We start from the raw sequence: 21,543 nt of genomic DNA, 5'->3' as shown, positions 1-21,543 counted from the left end.
TGTCTTTTGCTCAAACTGGAACATTAACGTCAGCTGATTATCAATTTGGATAAAAACCAAAAACATCTACCATATTCAGAACACTTATACACAGGCTAATGAATATGGGGCGTGGACACTGAGAAATGGTTACCAATGAACAAATGAGTTAATAAACTGATCTCCATCAATAGGCTGGAAATCCAAAGCATCCCAAATGAGACTGGAACAGTCACCAATCCACCAAGGGTTGAACTGGGCCTGCTTTCTAAGTTACATAAGATGGGCTGGGGTGAGAACTCAGGCACCAAGCATTAATACACGCGGATCTCCTCTTTCATGTGTTTAAAAATAATGTTCAGCCTCTGTGTTATTCACTAATCTGAATACTGCTATGACTGTAGAAATAGATATGCTTCAAGCCCAGTTGTGATCACCAGCAGTTCCCTACACTAGTAACCATCACACTGCAGTATCAATATTATTTATAAATAGACAGTTGTGCAAACTTCACTGTTTATATACTTGATATAGCCTTGTCCTAAGGCAAAGAAACCTCAGTGCCTTTCAGGTGGGCTGCCCATTAGGAAAACTAGCCAAGAGAAGGTGGAGAGTTCACTACAGACTCATCATCTCTCTCAGGAAAATACCTTCAAATACATATCCCACTGATACTGGGGCATCAGTAATGTCAGCCTGATAGGAACAAGAACATATATACTTACATAACTGTTCTGCTAGAAAAACATTCTCTTAGAGAGGCACCATTCTAAATCATTACCTTTGGAATCAGGAGACCAAGATGATATTCCCAGCCTTGTTATTAACTAGGTGTACAACCTTGAGCAACATTCTTTAACCTGTAATACTTCTCTCAATTAGCAAAATGAGGCAGGATAAAAATGACCTCTAAAGTGACTTCCAGGTTTGCACATGCTGCTTCATCTTCATGCACCACAAGAGATAGAAAATAAAAGTGCAAACCAAAGCTGTCAAACTACAGGCAGAACAATGTCTTGACCGAAAGACAGCCTGTATTTTTAGCCTCCCTAGAAACCGGGACGAGAGGTGCCATGGCAGCCTCTAGCACAGTGCTGAAACAGTAGTGCATGCCAAGCTTAAACAAATGTACAATCTAACAGGCACTTTGGCTCTTCCTAGATCTGAATACTCACTCTTTCTTCACAATAGAAAGCTGAGTCTTTCCCCTTCTGCCCTTCAACCCAGCAAGTCAGGGGTTCCGTTTTCAGACTCAAATGGGTGAGAATAAAAACTCCATTGAAGAGGTACAGCTGAAGATGGCATACCTTCTTATTCTAGCTCAGGCAGCCTCCCAACTATGAGGCTGGAAATCAGCTATCCAGACTCTATTGCTTAGAAGCTCCCATATTCCAATATTTTGGGGAAAGGTAACTTGCAATTTATTAACATGAAGTTTTCTGGTTTATTCCTTTCCTCACTCCTACCAAATTATACTGTAATCTGAGTTATAAATATGCTCTAGTTTTAGATTAAATGAAAAACTAAATGGGGAAGAATTCAGGCCATGAAGTCAAATATTATTTAACTACATTTTTAGGCTGCAGTTTTATGGGTTACCCTCTCCCCAAATTAAATATCTGGGATCATAAAGTATCAATAAAAATAACCAATATAGCCCAGAGCTGAATATTACCCCAAAATTACCTATTCAGAGCAAAATGACTCCTCTGCAAGCTCAAACTCTTTTGAATAATATACTGCTAAATCCTCCACCACTTTATGGCCCCATATCTCTTTATTAAAGACAAAACTGCTCTGCTAATAGTGGTCTCTATCACACAATCTCTTTAGGACTTAATAAAGATCACTAGAAAACAATTCTCGCGTTCCAGAGTTGCTACATGAACACTTACTAAACACCTGGAAGTCTGTAGGATATGTCACTGGCACTAAGTAGAGAAGGTTACAAGAGAGCCAAGACTGTCCTTGACCCCCAGGAGCTTATAATCAAGGTGAGCAGACACAGCATACCCACCAAAGATTTAAATACAAATTGATACACTGAAAATCAAACATAGGAACTGAGATATCACACAATAGAAATGTGACTAGAGTTGGCAGAGCCAAGAAGGAAAAATTCTGTAGAAATAGTGTGTTCTGGGCATGACACAATACAAATGTAGGGCATCCCAAGAGATACGAATGATATGGAAACAAGAATTAGTACAAGAGGGACTTCGCTGGTGGTACAGTGGTTGAGACTCCGCACTCCCAATGCAGGGGGCCCGGGTTCAATCCCTGGCCAGGGAACTAGATCCCATATGCTGCAACTAAGAGTTCGCATGCCACAACTGAGGAGCCCTCGAGCCACAACTAAGGAGCCCACTTGCCGCAACTAAGACCCAGTGCAACCAAATAAATAAATATTTTTTTAAAAAAGGAATTAGTACAAGATAAGTAGGGAATAACAAGTGGCTCTGCTGAGGTGGAATACACAATCGATGGTGTGAAATTACTAAACAGAGAGCAATAGTGAAAACCTGATAGGAGGGTTCAGGAGTTTAGACTTAATACTCTAGGAAATTTCTAGAGGAGGCTAGTATAGGTACATGTGGCTAATATAGGTCCATGAGTCATTCATCCAACAAATATTGAGTGCCTACAATATGCCAAGCAATGTTTCAGGTGCTAGGGTTATGCTAGTGAAGAAGACAAAGCCTAAAGATTATTTTATTATTTGCATGAAGGGAGAGTGACTGACTGGAATCAGGGGGCCCTGCTAAAATGACTGGCTGACTAACAATGGAAAGAAATGGATCTGAGAGAACTGGTAGTAAGGGGCGAGACCTAATGATAGGTTATGAAAGGCGAATCACCTAACCAGGAAATGAGAGTGACAGAGAATTTAGGGTTACAAGATTCTCTACTTGGATTCTTTCTTTCTTTTTTTTTTTTTAATTTATTTATTTATGTATTTATTTTTGGCTGTGTTGGGTCTTCGTTGCTGCGCGCGGGCTTTCTCTAGTTGTGGCAAGCAGAGGCTACTCTTCGTTGCGGTGCGCAGGATTCTCATTGCGGTGGCTTCTCTTGTTGCGGAGCACAGGCTCTAGGCGTGCGGGCTTCAGTAGTTGTGGCACACGGGCTCAGTAGTTGTGGCTTGCAGGCTCTAGAGCGCTGGCTCAGTAGTTGTGACACACGGACTTAGCTGTCTGCGGCATGTGGGATCTTCCTGGACCAGGGATCGAACCCATGTCCCCTGCACTGGCAGGCGGATTCTCAACCACTGTGCCACCAGGGAAGCCCTCTGCTTGGATTCTTAACTGCTTCAGGTTCAGGGAGATACTTCAATTGAGTTATCTGAAGGTAACTGAAGAAGCATATTGGGAAAAGGGTAAAAGCAGTTTGTAGAGTAATAATCTCGAATGTGTTAGTTTAAACATAAAAGCAAACACTTAAGAGGGCTTACTAGCTCTGTCTAAGCACTTTGCATACATTAACACTTAATCCTCACAACAGCCCTCTAAAGTAAGTCTATCATACTCATTTTACAAATGGGAAAATTGAAGAAGAGAGAGGTAGCTTGCCCAGGGTCAGAGATAGTTAAGTAACACAGTAAAATAATCTGATTCCTGAAGAAGTAAATGTGTAACATAGGGATAAGGCTATAGGGCTTGTGACAGCTCTACAAGACTCCCAGGTTAATGATATTGTTAAGGGGAGGAGGAAATGTGCTTGGAAAAAGGCAGAGGACAAATACAAGAGGGGTGAAGAACCAAATGTGAATCACAAGGAGCAAGAAACCAACACTCCAAACGCAGCCCAACAATACGTTTGCCAGTGATGTTAGTGACAGGTCAAAGAAGGATCTGGAAGATGAGGCAAAAGAAAGTGGTGACTAAGAAGTTTCAGTGCTGCGAAGCCACCACATGTAGTGACAAAACGGACCTATTACTATCACTGTCTCACCTATGATATTTAAGAGCAATGTGTAAAAAACAGGGCATGGTTAGAAGACAGAGTTTTGCTTAAAGAAACACTGTATTTAAACACAGAAGGGAAGGAACCACTCTAAAAGTTGAAAACATAAGGATTTTTTTACGTTTCCAAAAATCACTCCTAGCTACGTTTGCATTTGCAATTTACAAAACGTTTTTAATCATCACCCACTGGCCACTGGCAGTGCAGTTCATCTAATAATTCTTCACTAGTTCTAAAGACGTTCTAGCCAGGCTTGCTTAGATTGTTCACCTAAGTACACTTGTCTTTTTTTCCCCTTCTCCTCAAAAACCCATTATAGGCCTCACTCAAGTCCTAGCAGAGACAGATGGCCACCAGGATAAATGATTGCCAGGCCACTGCTTCCCCAGGTCAGGAAGCCCTGAAAGCTCCCCAGGGTAGGAAGAAAGCTGCCAAGACTACCTTCTGTTCTGATTTCATACATAATTTTTTGAAGTTGTTTTTATTTATCTTCTATCTAGATGACTGGCCCAGATGTTCTATTTTTCTTGGTCAACTCTTTTCTATGGCTGTTTTTAATTAGGCTTCAAAATATTTCACAAGAAACTTATAAAGATAAGACTAAATTATATACCAAATAATAAAAATAGCTTTACTAAATGCAAGAACGTCTAACACTTTATTCTTTCTCAAGTAGTCTTTCAGGTTAAAAAGAAAGACGTCTTTTTAAGCATTCAAAGGCCTCACTGGTTTTCCCTCTATGTTCACTCCTGCAAGATTGCAGCTCAGTCTTAAAATTTTTACCACGTGAGACTTGCAGAGTTACATGAACAAATCTGCAAAAGTTAAAAATCAATTTTTATGTAAGGAAACTTTTGAGGATATTAAAATGTTACCTTGATTGTAGTGATGGTTTCATGGGTGTTTACATGTCAAAGCTGACCAAACTGTACACTTGAAATATGTGCTGTTTAGTGTTCTTCAATATACCTCAACAGAGTTGAAAACATTTAATATTTAAAACATACTAGCAATCTGATATAGAAAACGGTCCTCCCAAAATTAATTAAGAAATTAGGAAAGCAATATCCTAGAACTTCAAGGCTTTTGTCACATTGGGGGTTTCTTCCAAGGATGAGAAAGGACGTCTTTATTCTCGACTTCACTTTTCTAACTGATCCAGAAGGCATGAACTCTTCATAAAACATGACTTCCTAAGACAACAGAAGACCTATCACATAAGTGAGTTGGACACAGCTAAATAGGAAAAGAACACTGAAATAACAGAAAGAATGGGAAGGAAAGAAACAGTGGGTTAGACCTATGATTCAGGCAGCCCACTGTTGAGCCTGACAGAGGAACAGAAGACTGGAGAAGCAGTAAATCTGATAGAAGGAACAGTGGCTTTGGAGCCATCGCACCCAAATTTTAATTTGAATCCTAATCTTGGACATATTCAGTCTGTTTCCTCAAGGACTATACTATCTACCTCACAAAGTAGTTGTAAGGATTAAATAATAAAACACATGCAAAATTGACTAGTACATATAATAAATCCATTGAAAACACTCAGTAATGTCAGTTCCCTTCTCATACAAGTTTTAAATCTCAGAACCAGACTTATGGAGGAAAGCTCACCAATAGCAATATCACAAAGGATCAAAGTTTCATAATGTTTGAGTCCACTGCTTTATGCTTCATGGGGTCCTTTACAAACCTCACAATAATGTCAAAAGGGCCATCGAAATTACCCTTCATCCAGGTATTATGAGCCGTCTTTCAGGACTAACAAATTACAGGCTCTCTCATGCAAACACTTTGCTGGGAATTATATTAAGCTTATGTCTGATAGTCAGGCTTTAGGAGAAGCAGGTTCAGTTGTCTCATCCCACCAAATTAGCTATTAAGACTGGGATTCAGAAGTACCAAGTCTATCATCTCTTCTAGCAAGCACAGGTGAAAAGTGGCTTAGTTTGGATGTATTACCAAAGTCTTACTATGGTTAGACCGTGATTAACAGCTTGTGTAACATTTGGTCACATTTCTAACGGGACACTGATCTTTAATTCCAACTCTTTAAAATGAACAGAGGAACAGACCAGCAGCACTCGGGCTCTGGTTTATTTAGCTGTCCTGGCTTTACAGAAGTGGAAGTCGGTGCAGTACACTTCCTGGGACCACATCAGAAACCCTGCTTTCCATCCACCCCCACCACCCAGAATGGCAAAGAAAGGAGGTCTTCTTCAGAGACAAGCCTACTGACTCAGGAACAAACTCCCACCTCAGCTATTTTAGGCGCTTTGTTGCTCTACCTGAAGAAAAAGGGTGACAGCAGCCGAGGAGTGGATAAAGCTACACTGTGTAACTCCAAATCATTTTTGTTTCGTTGAGGATAGAGAGAGGAAAAGGATATAACATTTAATTTATGATTAGTCAGTCATCAGATCCTTTATTAAGGCCCCATTTCATTTCTAAACACAAGTCTGATAAAAATCCTCTGTCTCTCATGTATGTACAATTTTCATGCTTTCGTTCTTAAGCTTTATGTTCATGAATTAAGTTTATTAAATGACAAATTCTTATAGGGACCTTTAAAGGAATCAGAATTCATGGCTTGCTTTTTTTTAAAAAAAAATTTATTTTATTTATTTATTTATTTTTGGCTGCGTTGGGTCTTCGTTGCTGTGCGCGGGCTTTCTCTAGTTGTGGTAAGCGGGGGCTACTCTTTGTCTCGGTGCACGGGCTTCTTGCGGTGGCTTCTCTTGTTGCAGAGCACAGGCTCTAGGCGCCCAGGCTTCAGGAGTTGTGGCTCGCGGGCTCTAGAGCGCAGGCTCAGTAGTTGTGGCGTACGGGCTTAGTTGCTCCACGGCATGTGGGATCTTCCCGGACCAGGGCTCGAAGCCGTGTCCCCTGCATTGGCAGGCAGATTCTTAACCACTGCGCCACCAGGGAAGCCCCATGGCTTGCTTCTTAATGGGCGTCTAACACACTTAAAGGAAAGAGAAACAAGGCCTACACATATGCATTTCCTATCTGTCCATGTCTGAGAGAGTCCACTTGTTTCTCTTTTGTATTAATAGAAGTATATCATTTTAAAGTATTCTAGGGACTTCCCTGGTGGCGCAGTGGTTAAGAATCCGCCTGCCAATGCAGGGGACACGGGTTCGAGCCCTGGTCCGGGAAGATCCCACATGCCACAGAGCAACTAAGCGCATGCACCACAACTACTGAGCCTGTGCTCTAGAGCCTGCAAGCCACAAATGCTGAAGCCCGTGCGCCTAGAGCCCGTGCTCCGCAACAAGAGAAGCCACCACAATGAGAAGCACGCACACCACAACGAAGAGTAGCACCGGCTCACCGCAACTAGAGATAGCCTGCAAGCAGCAGCGAAGACCCAATGTAGCCAAAGATAAACAAATAAAATAAATAAATTTATAAAAAAACAAATAAAGTATTCTATATAGTGTGGGAGAGACCTAAAATGATACACACGGAATTAACATTGAAAATTACTCGTCTAGTAACTTTACAGAAAACACAGATGAAATGACTTGACCTTGTAACTTAGTTGCTTTAGTTACCGTTAGATCTAGGACTTGAGTTCAAAACCCAATTTCATGACTTTTACCTCGGAAAAATAATGTAACTTCCTTGTGCTTCAGTTTTCTCATCTGTTTAAAATGGGGACTGTTGTAGGTGATTATCACAGGCATGAGAATTAAATAACATCAACTCAAAACATGAATTGATAGTATTTTATTATTTCTGATTCTCAGACCAGGAGTTCTTTTCATCATGTTGGCTTCCTATACACAGAAATGCTCTATTTACGCTATTTATAAGTGCCTTAGTTTTAAACAACTTAAACTGCATTATACATAATTTAATTTATTCACATTTGATATATTCTGAGATAAGAAAGATCAGGAAAAAGAAAAAAAAATTCTGGGCAACTCCTTTCCCACCTGGATTTTGAAGGTGACTAAAAAATAAAGTTTTTTCAAGAATTACTATTTTCTACCCCCCTTTCCTGAAGAATGAGAAAGGACAAAAGAAAATGGCCTCCAAAAGTCCAACTGAATGACTGGTAACGTTTAGCCATGAGAAGTAAGAATAAGCTTGGAGTTAAGACTTTAAATATGAGAAAAGTAAGTGTTTGGGTAATAGTGAGCAGCAGCTACTCCTCCTATACAGGGAAGATTAAGAAGGGAGCTTTTACATGTGAATTGCAGGGAGATGGAAAACACATTAATTGTAGATGCTAAAGAAATAAACAACAACCTTTCTAGAAAATTGGAAGGTAGGGAAAGGAGTAGGCAATTTTAAAAATCTTTTTAAATCTTCTGAATAATAATTTTAAAAAAGCATTAAATCCTCCTCTTTACCAGATAAACAGATACTGTTTCTGAACGAGCTCTCACCCAAAATATCTGAATAGCCACTATGAACCAGACTCTGTGAAAAATGAAAATAAAAACCACCTTCTTTTCACCCTGTTTATGCTAATTTGGGCAAGCCACTTAATCTATAATCTGGTTTCACAGGCAAAACACTGTATTTAGGAATGTTTTTAGGAATTTTAGGTAGTGACAAAATAGCACTCAATTAGAAAAAGGAAATAAGCTCTTTAAGAAATTTAAGACCATGAGTAAAAAATGCTGTGTAAATAATGAAAAATAAAGCTCTTCTAGGATGGGGAGGCTGTGGAAAAGAAGTAGCAGACATTAGAATCACTGAGGGAGCTTTTTCCACAAGAGTACACTATTACACATGTCCATATCATCCTCTACCTGAGTCATAATTTCCAAAGTGAAAATATATGTTCATATGTAAAATCCCCAGGTAGTTATGACACCAACTTCCCTCTTAAAAATCCCTACTGCCATTTGAGAATAACAAACTAAAGACTTCTCACAGATATTAATAGAGGAAGATAATTAAAGAGCACAGAATTATTTTGTGCTTGGACAAGGCAGGAATATAATAAATATGACCTGCTGACTGGAATTAAGATGAAACACATTAATTATCAAGGGAACCACTATAAGAGAAAGAAAAGAAAGAGAAAATATGGGGAAAAGGGTTTTTTGTTGTTTCCTTGAAACAACAGAAAAGGTAACTATCATCACAAGAAAAAAGGCCATTGACAAATACATAATTTTTATGCATAGAACACTGACACTAAATACAATTTAAATCAAAAAGGGCATAATCCTTGCTTACTTCGAGCATACCATCTAAAATAACAGACAACACAGATACAAACAACATTTACAAAGACATTTTCATATGGTTTTCAAGCTTTAAAGAACTTTTTATAATATTTATACTGGGAAGATGATATGAATAAGGTTGAGATAACAAAAAGATTATGGGAAGAGAAGAGAGGATGAGATGAAAACAAAAAAGGAGATTTTTGGAAGAAAACTTAGAAAGGAGTGTATATCCTAGGATCTCTTCAGGCTGTCAGTCTATGATTAGTTCAGTAACCTTATGGGTAATACTGATAGATGGAGATGAAGGGGATGGGCATGGATCAGGTGTGAGATGATGCTAAACTAACAATGTCCTCCTCACTGCTAGGTATCTAATTAATAAATCTACTACTGGGCTTCCCTGGTGGCACAGTGGTTAAGAATCTGCCTGCCAATGCAGGGGACACGGGTTTGAGCCTTGGTCAGGGAAGATCCCACATGCCACGCAGCAGCTAAGCCCATGCACCACAACTACTGAACTTGTGCTATAGAGCCCGCGAGCCACAACTGCTGAAGCCTGGGCGCCTACAGCCCATGCTCTGCAACAAGAGAAGCCACCGCAATGAGAAGCCCGCTCACCGCAACTAGAGAAAGGCCGCACACAGCAACAAAGACCTAACGCAGTCAAAAATAAATAAATAAAATAAAATTTTAAAATAAATAAATCTGCCACTATTGTTGCTATTGAATCAACATAACCTCAAAATTCCATTAGGCATATGCCCAAAAGAAGGGTATCCTAAAAGCCAAAGAAAGATGTTACCAGTAGACAATACACCCAGAAAATGATTGAAATCTATAATTTAAGATTTAGGTGCAAGGAATTTACTTGTTAATGTCAGAGTTCAAGAAATACAATCATCGAGAGGGTAGACAGCAGAAGCAAGAAGAACTACAATCGTGCAGCCTGTGGAACTAAAACCACATTCACAGAAACAAAGACGAGATGAAAAGACAGAGGGCTATGTACCAGATGAAGGAACAAGATAAAACCCCAGAAAAACAATTAAATGAAGTAGAGACAGGCAACCTTCCAGAAAAAGAATTCAGAATAATGATAGTGAAGATGATCCAGGACCTCGGAAAAAGAATGGAGGCAAAGATTGAGAAGATGCAAGAAATGATTAACAAAGACCTAGAAGAATTAAAGAACAAACAAACAGAGATGACCAATACAATAACTGAAATGAAAACTACACTAGAAGGAATCAATAGCAGAATAACTGAGGCAGAAGAACGGATAAGTGACCTGGAAGACAGAATGGTGGAATTCACTGCTGCGGAACAGAATAAAGAAAAAAGAATGAAAAGAAATGAAGACAGCCTAAGAGACCTCTGGGACAACATTAAACATAACAACATTCGCATTATACGGGTCCCAGAAGGAGAAGAGAGAGAGAAAGGACCTTCACACCGGTCAGAATGGGCATCATCAGAAAATCTACAAACAACAAATGCTGGAGAGGGTGTGGAGAAAAGGGAACCCTCTTGCACTGTTGGTGGGAATGTAAATTGATACAGCCACTATGGAGAACAGTATGGAGGTTCCTTAAAAAACTAAAAACAGAATTACCATATGACCCAGCAATCCCACTACTGGGCATATACCCAGAGAAAACCATAATTCAAAAAGACACATGCACCCCAATGTTCATTGCAGCACTATTTACCATAGCCAGGTCATGGAAGCAACCTAAATGCCCATCGACAGATGAATGGATAAAGAAGATGTGGTACATGTATACAATGGAATATTACTCAGCCATAAAAAGGAACGAAATTGGGTCATTTGTAGAGACATGGATGGATCTAGAGACTGTCATACAGAGTGAAATAAGTCAGAAAGAGAAAAACAAATATCGTATATTAACGCATATATGTGGAATCTAGAAAAATGGTACAGATGAACCGGTTTACAGGGCAGAAACTGAGACACAGATGTAGAGAACAGACGTATGGACACCAAGGGGGGAAAGTGGCAGGTGGGCGGTGGTGGTGGTGGGATGAATTGGGAGATTAGGATTGACATGTATACACTAATATGTATAAAATGGATAACTAATGAGAACCTGCTGTATAAAAAAATATATAAAATTAAAAAAAAAGGATACAATCATCAGCACTACTATTTACTAAGTATTTTCTGGACTATGGTAAGCAATTTACATGTCTTATAATCACATTTAATCAATACAACCACCCTACAAGGTAGGTACTTACAATCCATATTTTACAGATGAGAGAACTGAAGCTTACAGAAAAGAAGCAATTTGCCCAAAGGCACATAGCTGTAAGTAATACAGTAGAGGCAAGAAGTAAGGCTAGATCTGATACCAGTGCCTGAGCTAAACAAGAGCTAAAGCCTATGCAATATTTTAAACTCAAAATATGAAGTACTTTGGGATGTTTAGGGTTTAACACAACAAAATGTGTCCAAAGTAAAATTTCAATTACATAATTACACCTAAAAGATGGAAGGGATTTCACCAATACCACTGAGGTCTAGGTAAAAACATGTAACTAAATAGCTAAGTTATAAACTGATGGTGAGTTAGAGTACCTGACGAAATATAATTCAAAAGTCCACCCAAGAAACATTATTGATAAGTTTCAGGTATGAACAAGGGAAATCAATCAAGGGTACCAATGACAATAATATTAATACACATAAAGTTATTACAGAGCTTTCAAAGAGGAAAGCTTGAGGAAAGTCAATTTGATTCTTTCATGCTAAAGCAGAAAATATTCCTTAAACATAGAGGGGACAAGTAGAGGCTCATCCAATATTCTCAAATTTCCAAGAATAATTCTCCCCAGTCTGTTGGTTGGTGGGGCTGCCAGGATCATTACTTTGCTGTTCACACAGATAAGCAGAAATGAGGGACTTGAGTTTTTAGAGATCTGAGCCTATTTCTAATAGGATATGCGTAGGTCCCTACCTTAAATGTAACAGAGCTGTTATGCCTCCATGAACTTGTAAACAAGGCCATAATGTACAGAACAAAATTCGATTTTCCCATAGGTAACTATGACAGGTACAAAGTAAGGAAGTCAAAGTTCCAAGGTTCTGGGCCTTGGGTTCCTAAATAAAGACAATTGCAGATAAACGCCACCCCCATCCCACTCGCGGGCCTGTACAGATACCAATCTATTCTGCTTTTAAAATATAGGATGTAAGCAGTAAAAAAGAGACGGATGATAAAACTAACTGTAAAGGAAGGCCCTTCCCTTTATATTATATACAGGTAGTATTTGAAGACAAATTATAGAACTAAGAAAGGTAATGGAACAAGGTGATGTCCTCTCCAGTCATGTAAGAGGTAAAGAATTCAGAGACTATCCATGAAAATGGGACTAAAGAGTCATACTAAAACTGCATTCTATTATACATTTTTCAAATGTAGGACGGATCATTTTTACACCTCCGTAGAAAAAGTGATCTATATATAGTGGGTGCTCAATGTTATTAACCCAAGCCCATCCTAATAAGGTTTTATTAATAAAGAACAGGACAGCTATGGAATATATATTTTTAAAAGTTTCTTGGAAGCACAATTAATTCAGAAAACTAATGGAGATTTGGAAAACTGGGAAGGATACTAAGTTAAATATCTTTTATTTGACAAAGAGTCAAAGCAGATGATTAAACAGTGAAAAGCACTGTTCCTCTGAAACTGTAGACAAAGTAAGATACTGATCGATACTCATGTTTCTCTTCAGATCATATGAATCTTTCGCCTTTTACTAAAAATTCCCGTGGGGGGAAAAAGAAAGAAGAAAAGAAAAAAAAAGGAAGATACTGCAAACAAAACAATGAAAGTATAATAATAAATAGTAAACTATGCAACGAAATACAGGATTATATCGGGCCTAAAGAGACAACTTAGAAAAATATTAACTTGAAAAACTGAAAAGTCAATTTATAAATATAGTAATCAACAGAAGAATATACTGTAAAATTAACATCTAAGTCTTAGTATAGCATGAAACTTTTCTGTTTCTAATCAAGGAGACTAAACATGAGGATATGCATGTGTCCAGCATACATGTGTCCCTGGAAACATTCAAAGCTTATGGTGGTCCTTAGAGTCACATTCCTAGGCAAAGGAGAGAGGTTTCTAATAAAGCTCAGGGATACAGTCATAGAAAACTGTCCTTAAGAATATGTGAGACTCACTTCAAAGTTTAGGTTTGCTCATTATGTTAAAAACAGGCTTAATGAGAAAGGATAATGACTAAAGGTGTGTCCACTGAGTCTCCATGGCTTCTGAGATCTAAATTTGAGACTACTTCTCTAGTGCTAGCAGGAAACCAGTGTACTAGAAGCTCTAGAAGACTGGGGCAGGGGGAGGCCTTGATGGAGAACTAGATTAGACGGAGGTTAGAAAATACAGGTTTATCAAGTGTTCTCTTTCTTGATATTAAAAAATACACACACACACACACACACACACACACACACACACACACACACACAGAGTAAACCTATCTCCAGCTAAAAGATATACAAGAAGTAAAGAGGAATGTTCCTCTTTGCTACATTAAAAAAAAAAAAAAAAAATAGAATAATGCATAGCAGGAAAATGAACTCTTCCCATTTGGTTTCTTGCCATTAGAAAGGAGCTGATGATGTCCCGCTTTGTCCTTGACAACAACCAAACCTACCATGTGGTAACGTTATGTTCGCACCATCAATGATTGCCTGCGCCAGTTCATGATCATTGCTTTCAAAAGCATGTGCTGCAGCCTTCAAGGCATCCCAAATCTCTTTACGGCCTTCAAAAGCTGGTGCAGTATCCCAAAATTCATCTCTCTTGCTGCGCAGTTGTCCATCTGTCATGGGATAATCGCTTTTCCATTTGGGTTTCTCCTTTTTCAAAGGCTGGTTACGACCTAAAGCGACTGAGAAGAAAAATAAAAGGCTGACATCAAAACCAAAATTTATAAAAGATGTTTTAATAGCTATCTGGTCATTCTTCTTTGGTTCTTTCATCAAAATTATAGCTGTAAGTTGGCCCACTAGCTAACTCTTGCGTTCTGAATTCCCCTAACCTATTTTATTTTAGATCTACAAGAGCAAATGGAGACATTAGGTGGCTCTACCCAAATCTTCCAGTGACAAGTTAGTAGCTCTTTTCCATTCAGTCTGCCTTCTCCAAAGGAGAATTTTTTAAATTACCGAGAAAAATCCTAGTAAGTGTTCCATCAGACAGCAGTGGCAGAATTTAAAAAGAGTCAAAGGATAGCATAAAAGAGAGGTGAGACACTAGGAGAAACCAAATGGCATATGTTCAAGGGTCCTTGAATCTCAAGACCCTTGAACATATGAAGCCGGAAAGCAGGAACTGAGAAATCTCAAAGAGGGAAAAGACTACTTTGTGGTATCCAAAGGAATAACAGCCAAACCACCAGATCCACAAGGAAACCTGATCATAGAAAAGCTTCCTCTAGCACCCTGTTCTGGACATGAGTCTAAGAACTGTGAATATCTTTCTCTGAAACTCAAATATAGGAGCTAATTTAGAAAGGGATGAGGGAGAGAGGTAGTGCTTTACTCTTTGGAGGGACCAGGACTGGAACAGGCGATCCTTGATACTGGGCCAAAGGAGAAGTGCCCAAACACAAGGAGAAGAACTACAACACCCTACTCTAGTTTTAATCCAAGAGGAGAAGAAAAAAGAGGGTAAGAGTCCACTCCTTTTTTGCTCTAAGTGGCAGCATGGCTCCTTAGAGAATGTAGAAGTAGTGCTATAACGAGTCTGATGCAGCTTCTTTGCACCCAGATACTCACCTGGCATATGATCACTGATCTCATACTGACATACAGAGACATTCTTATCTTACACAGAGCCATAGATAAGAAATTGTTAAACAGATGGAAGAACAGGTAAAAAGAAAACTGAAGCTCCATGGAGTGTTGGGTAAGAGTGGGTGTGAAATAAATGACAGAGTGGGTAGGAGGGAGAGGGTGTATGTCAAAATTCAATGTTCTATATTTAATTGCAGGAAGAATACTAATTTAAAAGAAATTACTCTCAAAATGGTTCTAAAGAATCCCTGAAATCAACCACTCCCTTACTGGCCCAGGGCCAGATGAAATTTGGGTTACTCATAACAGAAATAAAACAAAATAACTCTAGCCCCTAGGCAATCTCTACATCCTATACCAGGCTATATTTCAAGATGACGGGACCAATTCATGCTGCAAAGTGTATCTGGTTTGACACTTGGAGTAAACCATGCTCTCTTCACCCAATCTGGCCACCTTATTTCAAGGCAGCATATCAGGTCTCATCCCCTCACCTTCAGAACACCCAAAGGTGTTCAGAATATGTCAGATAATCACATTCCACCCCCTACTGATTCCACCAACAAGGTAAAATTAAATTTTATTTTCTGCTACATTAACCTTTAGATGAGTCAGAAACAGTTTAAAGACAACATTCACTATTAGTTTACTGAGTAGGGAGTGGAAGATAAGACATCACAAGTGTATACCTATTTGAATAGGTATCTAATTCAATACTCAAATACATACCTATTTGAATAAAATTTCATGTCTACTTGAATAGTTCCAGAGAATTGTCTAATGTCATATGTATTAAATGTACGAGAGAGAAAGTTGATATAATTCTGCCATTGTGGAAGAACCGCAACGCAAAGGCAAAGACAACAAAACCTCCACGATCTCGGTACTTAAGCAAAGGAAACTGAAAGGCCCTCAAAGAGAAGAACCCAACAGAAAAACTAGCTCACAGTAAAGGTAGAAAATACTTTGGAAAAAGTAAAAGCACCTTCCTTACAAATATGACAGCTTTATTTTATCTCCCCCCATCTGTAGAAGGCATAAGAATAAAGTCAAATAAAAAGTATAGCTGGGACTTCCCTGGTGGCACAGTGCTTAAGAATCCGCCTGCCAATGCAGGGGACACGGGTTCGAGCTCTGGTCCGGGAAGATACCAAGTGCCGCGGAGCAACTAAGCCTGTGCGCCACAACTGCTGAGCCTACGCTCTAGAGCCCGAGAGTCACAACTACTGAAGCCCGTGCGCCTAGAGCCCGTGCTCCGCAACAAGAGAAGCCACCGCAATGAGAAGCCCGTGCACCACAACGAAGAGTAGCCCCCGCTCGCCACAACTAGAGAAAGCCCACACGCAGCAACGAAGACCCAACGCAGCCAAAACTAAATAAATTAAAAAAAAAAAAAAAAAAGTACAGATGATACATTATGCTGCTTAGGGATAATCATTACTCTAAATGCGTTTTCAAATCTGTATGCTGCCAACAGTTCCAAAGTAATTACTTTGTGTAAAAGTAAATAAGACAAAATGAATGCTTGTGACATGTAAGTAAAGCTTACTTTTACTTCCGCCTAGGTCTCTGCTTTCCCTATATCACAAACATATGTAATGGAGAATATCTGCCTATCAAATGTCCACTATAAAAATACTTAAGTCTTGGGACTTCCCTGGCGGCACATTGGTTAGGATTCCGTGCTCCCAATGAAGGGAGCCCGGGTTCGAGCCCTGGTCAGGGAACTAGATCCCACATGCATGCCACAACTAAGAAGCCCATGTGCCGCAGCTAAAACCCAGCACAACCAAATAAATAAATAAATATTTAAAAAATACTTAAATCTTTGCAACATAAAATATTATTTTAGTGAAACCACTGAGCAGTACAGAATTTTCACTACAAAATATGAGGTTAAAAGTTTCATGTTAAACTAAATGTGGTTTGTTGTCTAAGTTACTTTTGTTAAATAAACTAACTGGGGAAAAAAATGAAAATTTAGCAAAAGCATTTAAACTATCATCCTGAGATATTTATCTTCATGAAAACATTTAGGGTTGTTATGAGGATTTAATAAATTAACACTGTATAGCACTTACAATAATGATAGATATATAATAAAACTACAAATAAGTGCTTGTTAAATAAAAATAACTTTGGAAGTATATATGAATTTTTAAATATTCAAACATTTTTGCAAAAATATACAGACTAAGTCTTTTTTCTTTCCATGATTTCTGAACAGAACCTGACATTCTGAGACCATAAAACAAAGTACCTTCCTTAACTTAAAAAAGAACTGTTCTATGATTATCATGTACTTCCTATGAATTTATCAGTGTACATTTTTTAGGAATTTGCTCACCAAATCTGTGCTTTGATTTTAGGTGATATCACAAACCTGTATTTCTAAAATACTTATAACACAGAAATCAGCCTAGCAGGTAAGTAGCTATGTCTGCACCAACTCAATCATTTTCAATTATTATGAAATAAGTCATAAAATGTATATACTCAATTGGATTACATTTTATGCTCTGACACTTTCGGATTTATCCGTTTCACACATCTTCTGACTCCTGATACCAAGAGAGAGATGTTCAGTATCAATCATACTACCTGGAACTAACTACTATGCTCTAACAATAAATTTAAAGACAGGAAACAGGGACTTCCCTGGTGGTCCAGTGGTTACGATGCCACCCTTCCAATGCAGGGGGCGTGGGTTTGAACCCTGGTCTAGGAACTAAGATCCCACACGCCATGTGGTTTGGCCAAAAAAAGAAAGACAGGAAACAGTTCTTATTCCCCAAATTTGTTTCTAAATCTTTAAATTATAGGCATCCAACCATACTAAGTTTAATTCCATGGTTTAACATACAAGAAACAAAACATTAATAAAGCAATTAATTTTTTTTAAAAAATCTAAGTTATTTCAGAAAACACCCTTTTTTCCCTATCAATACATTTACTTTCAAAACTCTGCCAAAAACTCACCCTCTCAGAAGCCTCTTGATCACATTCATCTACTCCTTATCTTCTCTTTCCTTGTAACCTTTCAACATTTCTTCCCAAAGATGTGACAAATAAATAGATCTAACATGTAAAAACCCCAAGAAAGATTTGCTTCTCAGAGCTAAATATCGATAAGAAACACAACCTTAAATATTTTTACTCCACAACTGAATGCATTTTGCAACTCATTTTGACATTTTATTGGTAAAAAACAATGATCTCCAAAGTGAAGTATGTTTGTAATTGTTTTCCTGCTTTTGGTTCCTCTTCTGAAAACTGATTTAATATTGGGACTCTTCAAATGAAGGAAGGAGAGGCCATTAATGCACAGGTACTGTAGATATCGAGATATGACTCAAGAAATAATAGCTTTAACAAACTGAAAACTCCAAGAGTTTTCCTAACACAACATTCAGGGAAAAAAAACTGAATATTTAAAAAGATCACAATCAAAGGGAAAAATGTTGTTCAGAAGAATTCTGAAGACTTTAAAGAAACACAGTATAGGACTGGGATAATGCACCTATTTTAGACTGATTAGAGTCTTAACATCGTGAAAATGAAAGGGAAATTTTTCTGTCACTTCAAGAGTTAAGAATAGATCCTACAGAACCCTTCTGTAACAGATTGTGCTAGCCTAAAAGGATAGTTGTAAAATATTTTATTCTCACGTAAATTTAGAATACACTATATATACACATATGCACACATATATTCCCTAAAGCAACTAACTGCCAAAATAAAAACAGGGATATGGGGCTTAAAATGCCTAAAATACGAGCATCAACATGCCAACAGTCAATACCAAACCCATATCTGCTCTACTGTCTGAGAATTTAGAGGTGGAAGAGACCTTAGATGGTATGAGCAACCTTACTATTTGACAGAAGACCTAACGAGGATAAATGACTTGCTCAAGGTCAAAAAGAGCCAAGACCAGAACCCAGATGACTAGATTCAAAGGCCAGAGCTCTCTTTCCATTATAGCACTCCATGTCTTACCAGAGCTGAGAAGTGTGTTTTCTTGTACAAACCAAATCAATTATGAAGGTTCACTCAAAATAAAGCATGTGTTGAGCTGTTTTTCTAGTATCACTCATCCATCTTTCACAGGCTTCATTATGACCAATGGAATGTCTCTGGTAGGACAAAGGAAAAACTAACCAAGCAGCACCAGCTCCCCAACTCCATCCAATTTACCACCTAATTCATTTCTTTGGAGATATGCTCACCGAAGAAGAATCGTATAAGGAAAGAGGTAATGCAGTTTTCTGGCCTGTCAGCTTCAACTTACAAAGTACTCAGCATCTATACCACATTAGGCACTAAAGATCACATGTATGCATACTTACTTAAGTAACTTAGATACATCATTTTTTAATGCTACAATTTTATAATAAATAGAAATGAGAACTTTGATTATACTTCTACCCTAAAGTTTATAAAACTTAAGCAACTAGAGCATAATTTTAAAGGCATATATAATAATTTCTAATGTTGTTTGAGCTACCTTTATTGAGGGGGAAAAAAAAATCAACATAATGACCTCATATCGACTTCCTGGCCCTGTTTCTCAGAGTATAAGTCTACTTACCAATGGTCTGAGCATACAAACAGGCAACAGGAAAGCCTAACTGCAACATAATGTTTCAAAGACTTTTTTAATGGATGAGCCTTATTAGAAATGTTACAAAAACATACAATTAAATCACACACACAAAACAACTTTATTAAAAAGGGCAACATTACATAAAATTGGGACTAAGAATATGGTCACCTAACACCAGCACACTGTACCTTTTAAGTAATACATTAAACTTTCAGATGGTTCATTCTACTGGGGGGTAGGGAGGTGGGGAATGGCTTTATCCAGCATTACATTCTTTGGAATGCAGGGGCCTTTTCTTCTCTCAATTTATGGGCAGTTTGGGGGAGGGAAGCACACACAAATCAAGAATGCCCACAATTTCCACTACTATCTAACACTGTGTTCAAAGTACTAGCCAGCACAAGCAGACAGAACAAAACAATTAGAAGTGTAAGAACCAGAAAGGAAGAAAACCATCTCTAACTGCAAATGATATGATGGTATGACTGGAAAATATAAGAAAATCAGTGCTAAAATGAAATGATAAAAGAAATTAACATAGTAACAGGATATAAAATGTAGGCCTTCTTATATACATAAACTACCCAGCGAGACGATGCAATGGATGAAAAGGTCCTGTTTATAATAGAAACATAGGGACTTCCCTGGTGGCGCAGTGGTTGAGAATCTGCCTGCCAATGCAGGGGACACGGGTACGAGCCCTGGTCTGGGAAGATCCCACATGCCGCGGAGCAACTAGGCCCGTGAGCCACAACTACTGAGCCTGCGTGTCTGGAGCCTGTGCTCCACAACAAAAGAGGCCGCGACAGTGAGAGGCCCGCGCACCGCGATGAAAAGTGGCCCCCGCTCACCGCAACTAGAGAAAGCCCTCGCACAGAAACAAAGACCCAACACAGCCAAAAATAAATAAATAAATATAACAGAAACATAAAAGATATAATACTCGGAATGCAACAACTCAGGAAAACTTTTTTAAAACCCCTGAAAGATGCAAAAGTAGACTTGAACAAAATGAAGACATCTCTTGTACTTGGACTTCGACATTATAAAAATGTCAATCCTTCTAAAGTTAACACCTACATTTAACATGATTCCAGTGAAAATAATTTTTTCAAAACTTTTTTCTCATGCTAGATGAGTTGATACTAAAATACATACGTGGGACTTCCCTGGTGGCGCAATGGTTAAGAATCCGCCTGCCAATGCAAGGGACACGGGTGCGATCCCTGGTCCAGGAAGATCCCACATGCCGTGGAGCAACTAAGCCTGTGCACCACAACTACTGAGCCTGCGCTCTAGAGCCTGCGAGCCACAACTACTGAAGCCCGTGAGCCTAGAGCCCGTGCTCCAAAACAAAGAGAAGTCACCGCAGTGAGAAGCCCGTGCACCCCATTGAAGAGTAGCCCCCCCTCTTGCTGCAACCAGAGAAAGCCCGCGCGCAGCAACAAAGACCCAACACACACAAAAATAAACAAATAATTAATTAATTAAAAGAAAGAAATCAACCTAACTGTATACCAAGTGTTAAAATTACTATACAGGGCTTCCCTGGTGGTGCAGTGGTTGACAGTCTGCCTGCCGGTGCGGGAGACGCGGGTTGGAGCCCTGGTCTGGGAGGATCCCACGTGCCGTGGAGCAACTAGGCCCGTGAGCCGCAGTTGCTGAGCCTGCGCGTCTGGAGCCTGTGCTCCGCAACGGGAGAGGCCGCGATGGTGAGAGGCCCGCGCACCGCGATGAAGAGTGGCCCCCACTTGCTGCAGCTGGAGAGAGCCCTCGCACAGAGACGAAGACCCAACACAGCCACAAACAAATAAATAAATAAATAAATAAACCCAAAAGTTAAAAAAAAAAAAAACAAGTATGACTGAGTTGCAGTACTATATGGTTAAAAAAAAAAATTACTATACAAATTAAAAAATAATGATTTCAAGTTAATTTTGAACATGATACTCTGA

At 38.9% G+C, this 21,543-nt stretch overlaps 1 protein-coding gene across 4 annotated transcripts in view; it reads right to left on the bottom strand.

Moving 5' to 3' along the window:
- UBTD2 (ubiquitin domain containing 2) overlaps nt 1-21,543 on the bottom strand; it is a 61,472-nt gene that overhangs the window by 3,427 nt on the left and 36,502 nt on the right. For 3 of the 4 annotated variants that reach the window (XM_082456579.1, XM_082456580.1, XM_082456578.1), the window contains exon 2: nt 13,839-14,075. The exons of the other annotated variant lie outside the window; for it this stretch is intronic. In XM_082456579.1, coding sequence (XP_082312705.1) covers nt 13,839-14,013 — 175 coding nt within the window. In that variant the 5' untranslated portion in view covers nt 14,014-14,075. The remainder of the gene's footprint in view (nt 1-13,838; nt 14,076-21,543) is intronic. 4 annotated transcript variants of the gene reach the window in all.

The sequence above is a fragment of the Balaenoptera physalus genome (assembly GCF_965194825.1).
Source record: "Balaenoptera physalus genome assembly, chromosome: 3".
NCBI lineage: Eukaryota > Metazoa > Chordata > Mammalia > Artiodactyla > Balaenopteridae > Balaenoptera > Balaenoptera physalus.
The sequence above is the reverse complement of the archived record's forward strand: the minus strand, read 5'-3'. Positions and strand labels throughout refer to the sequence as shown.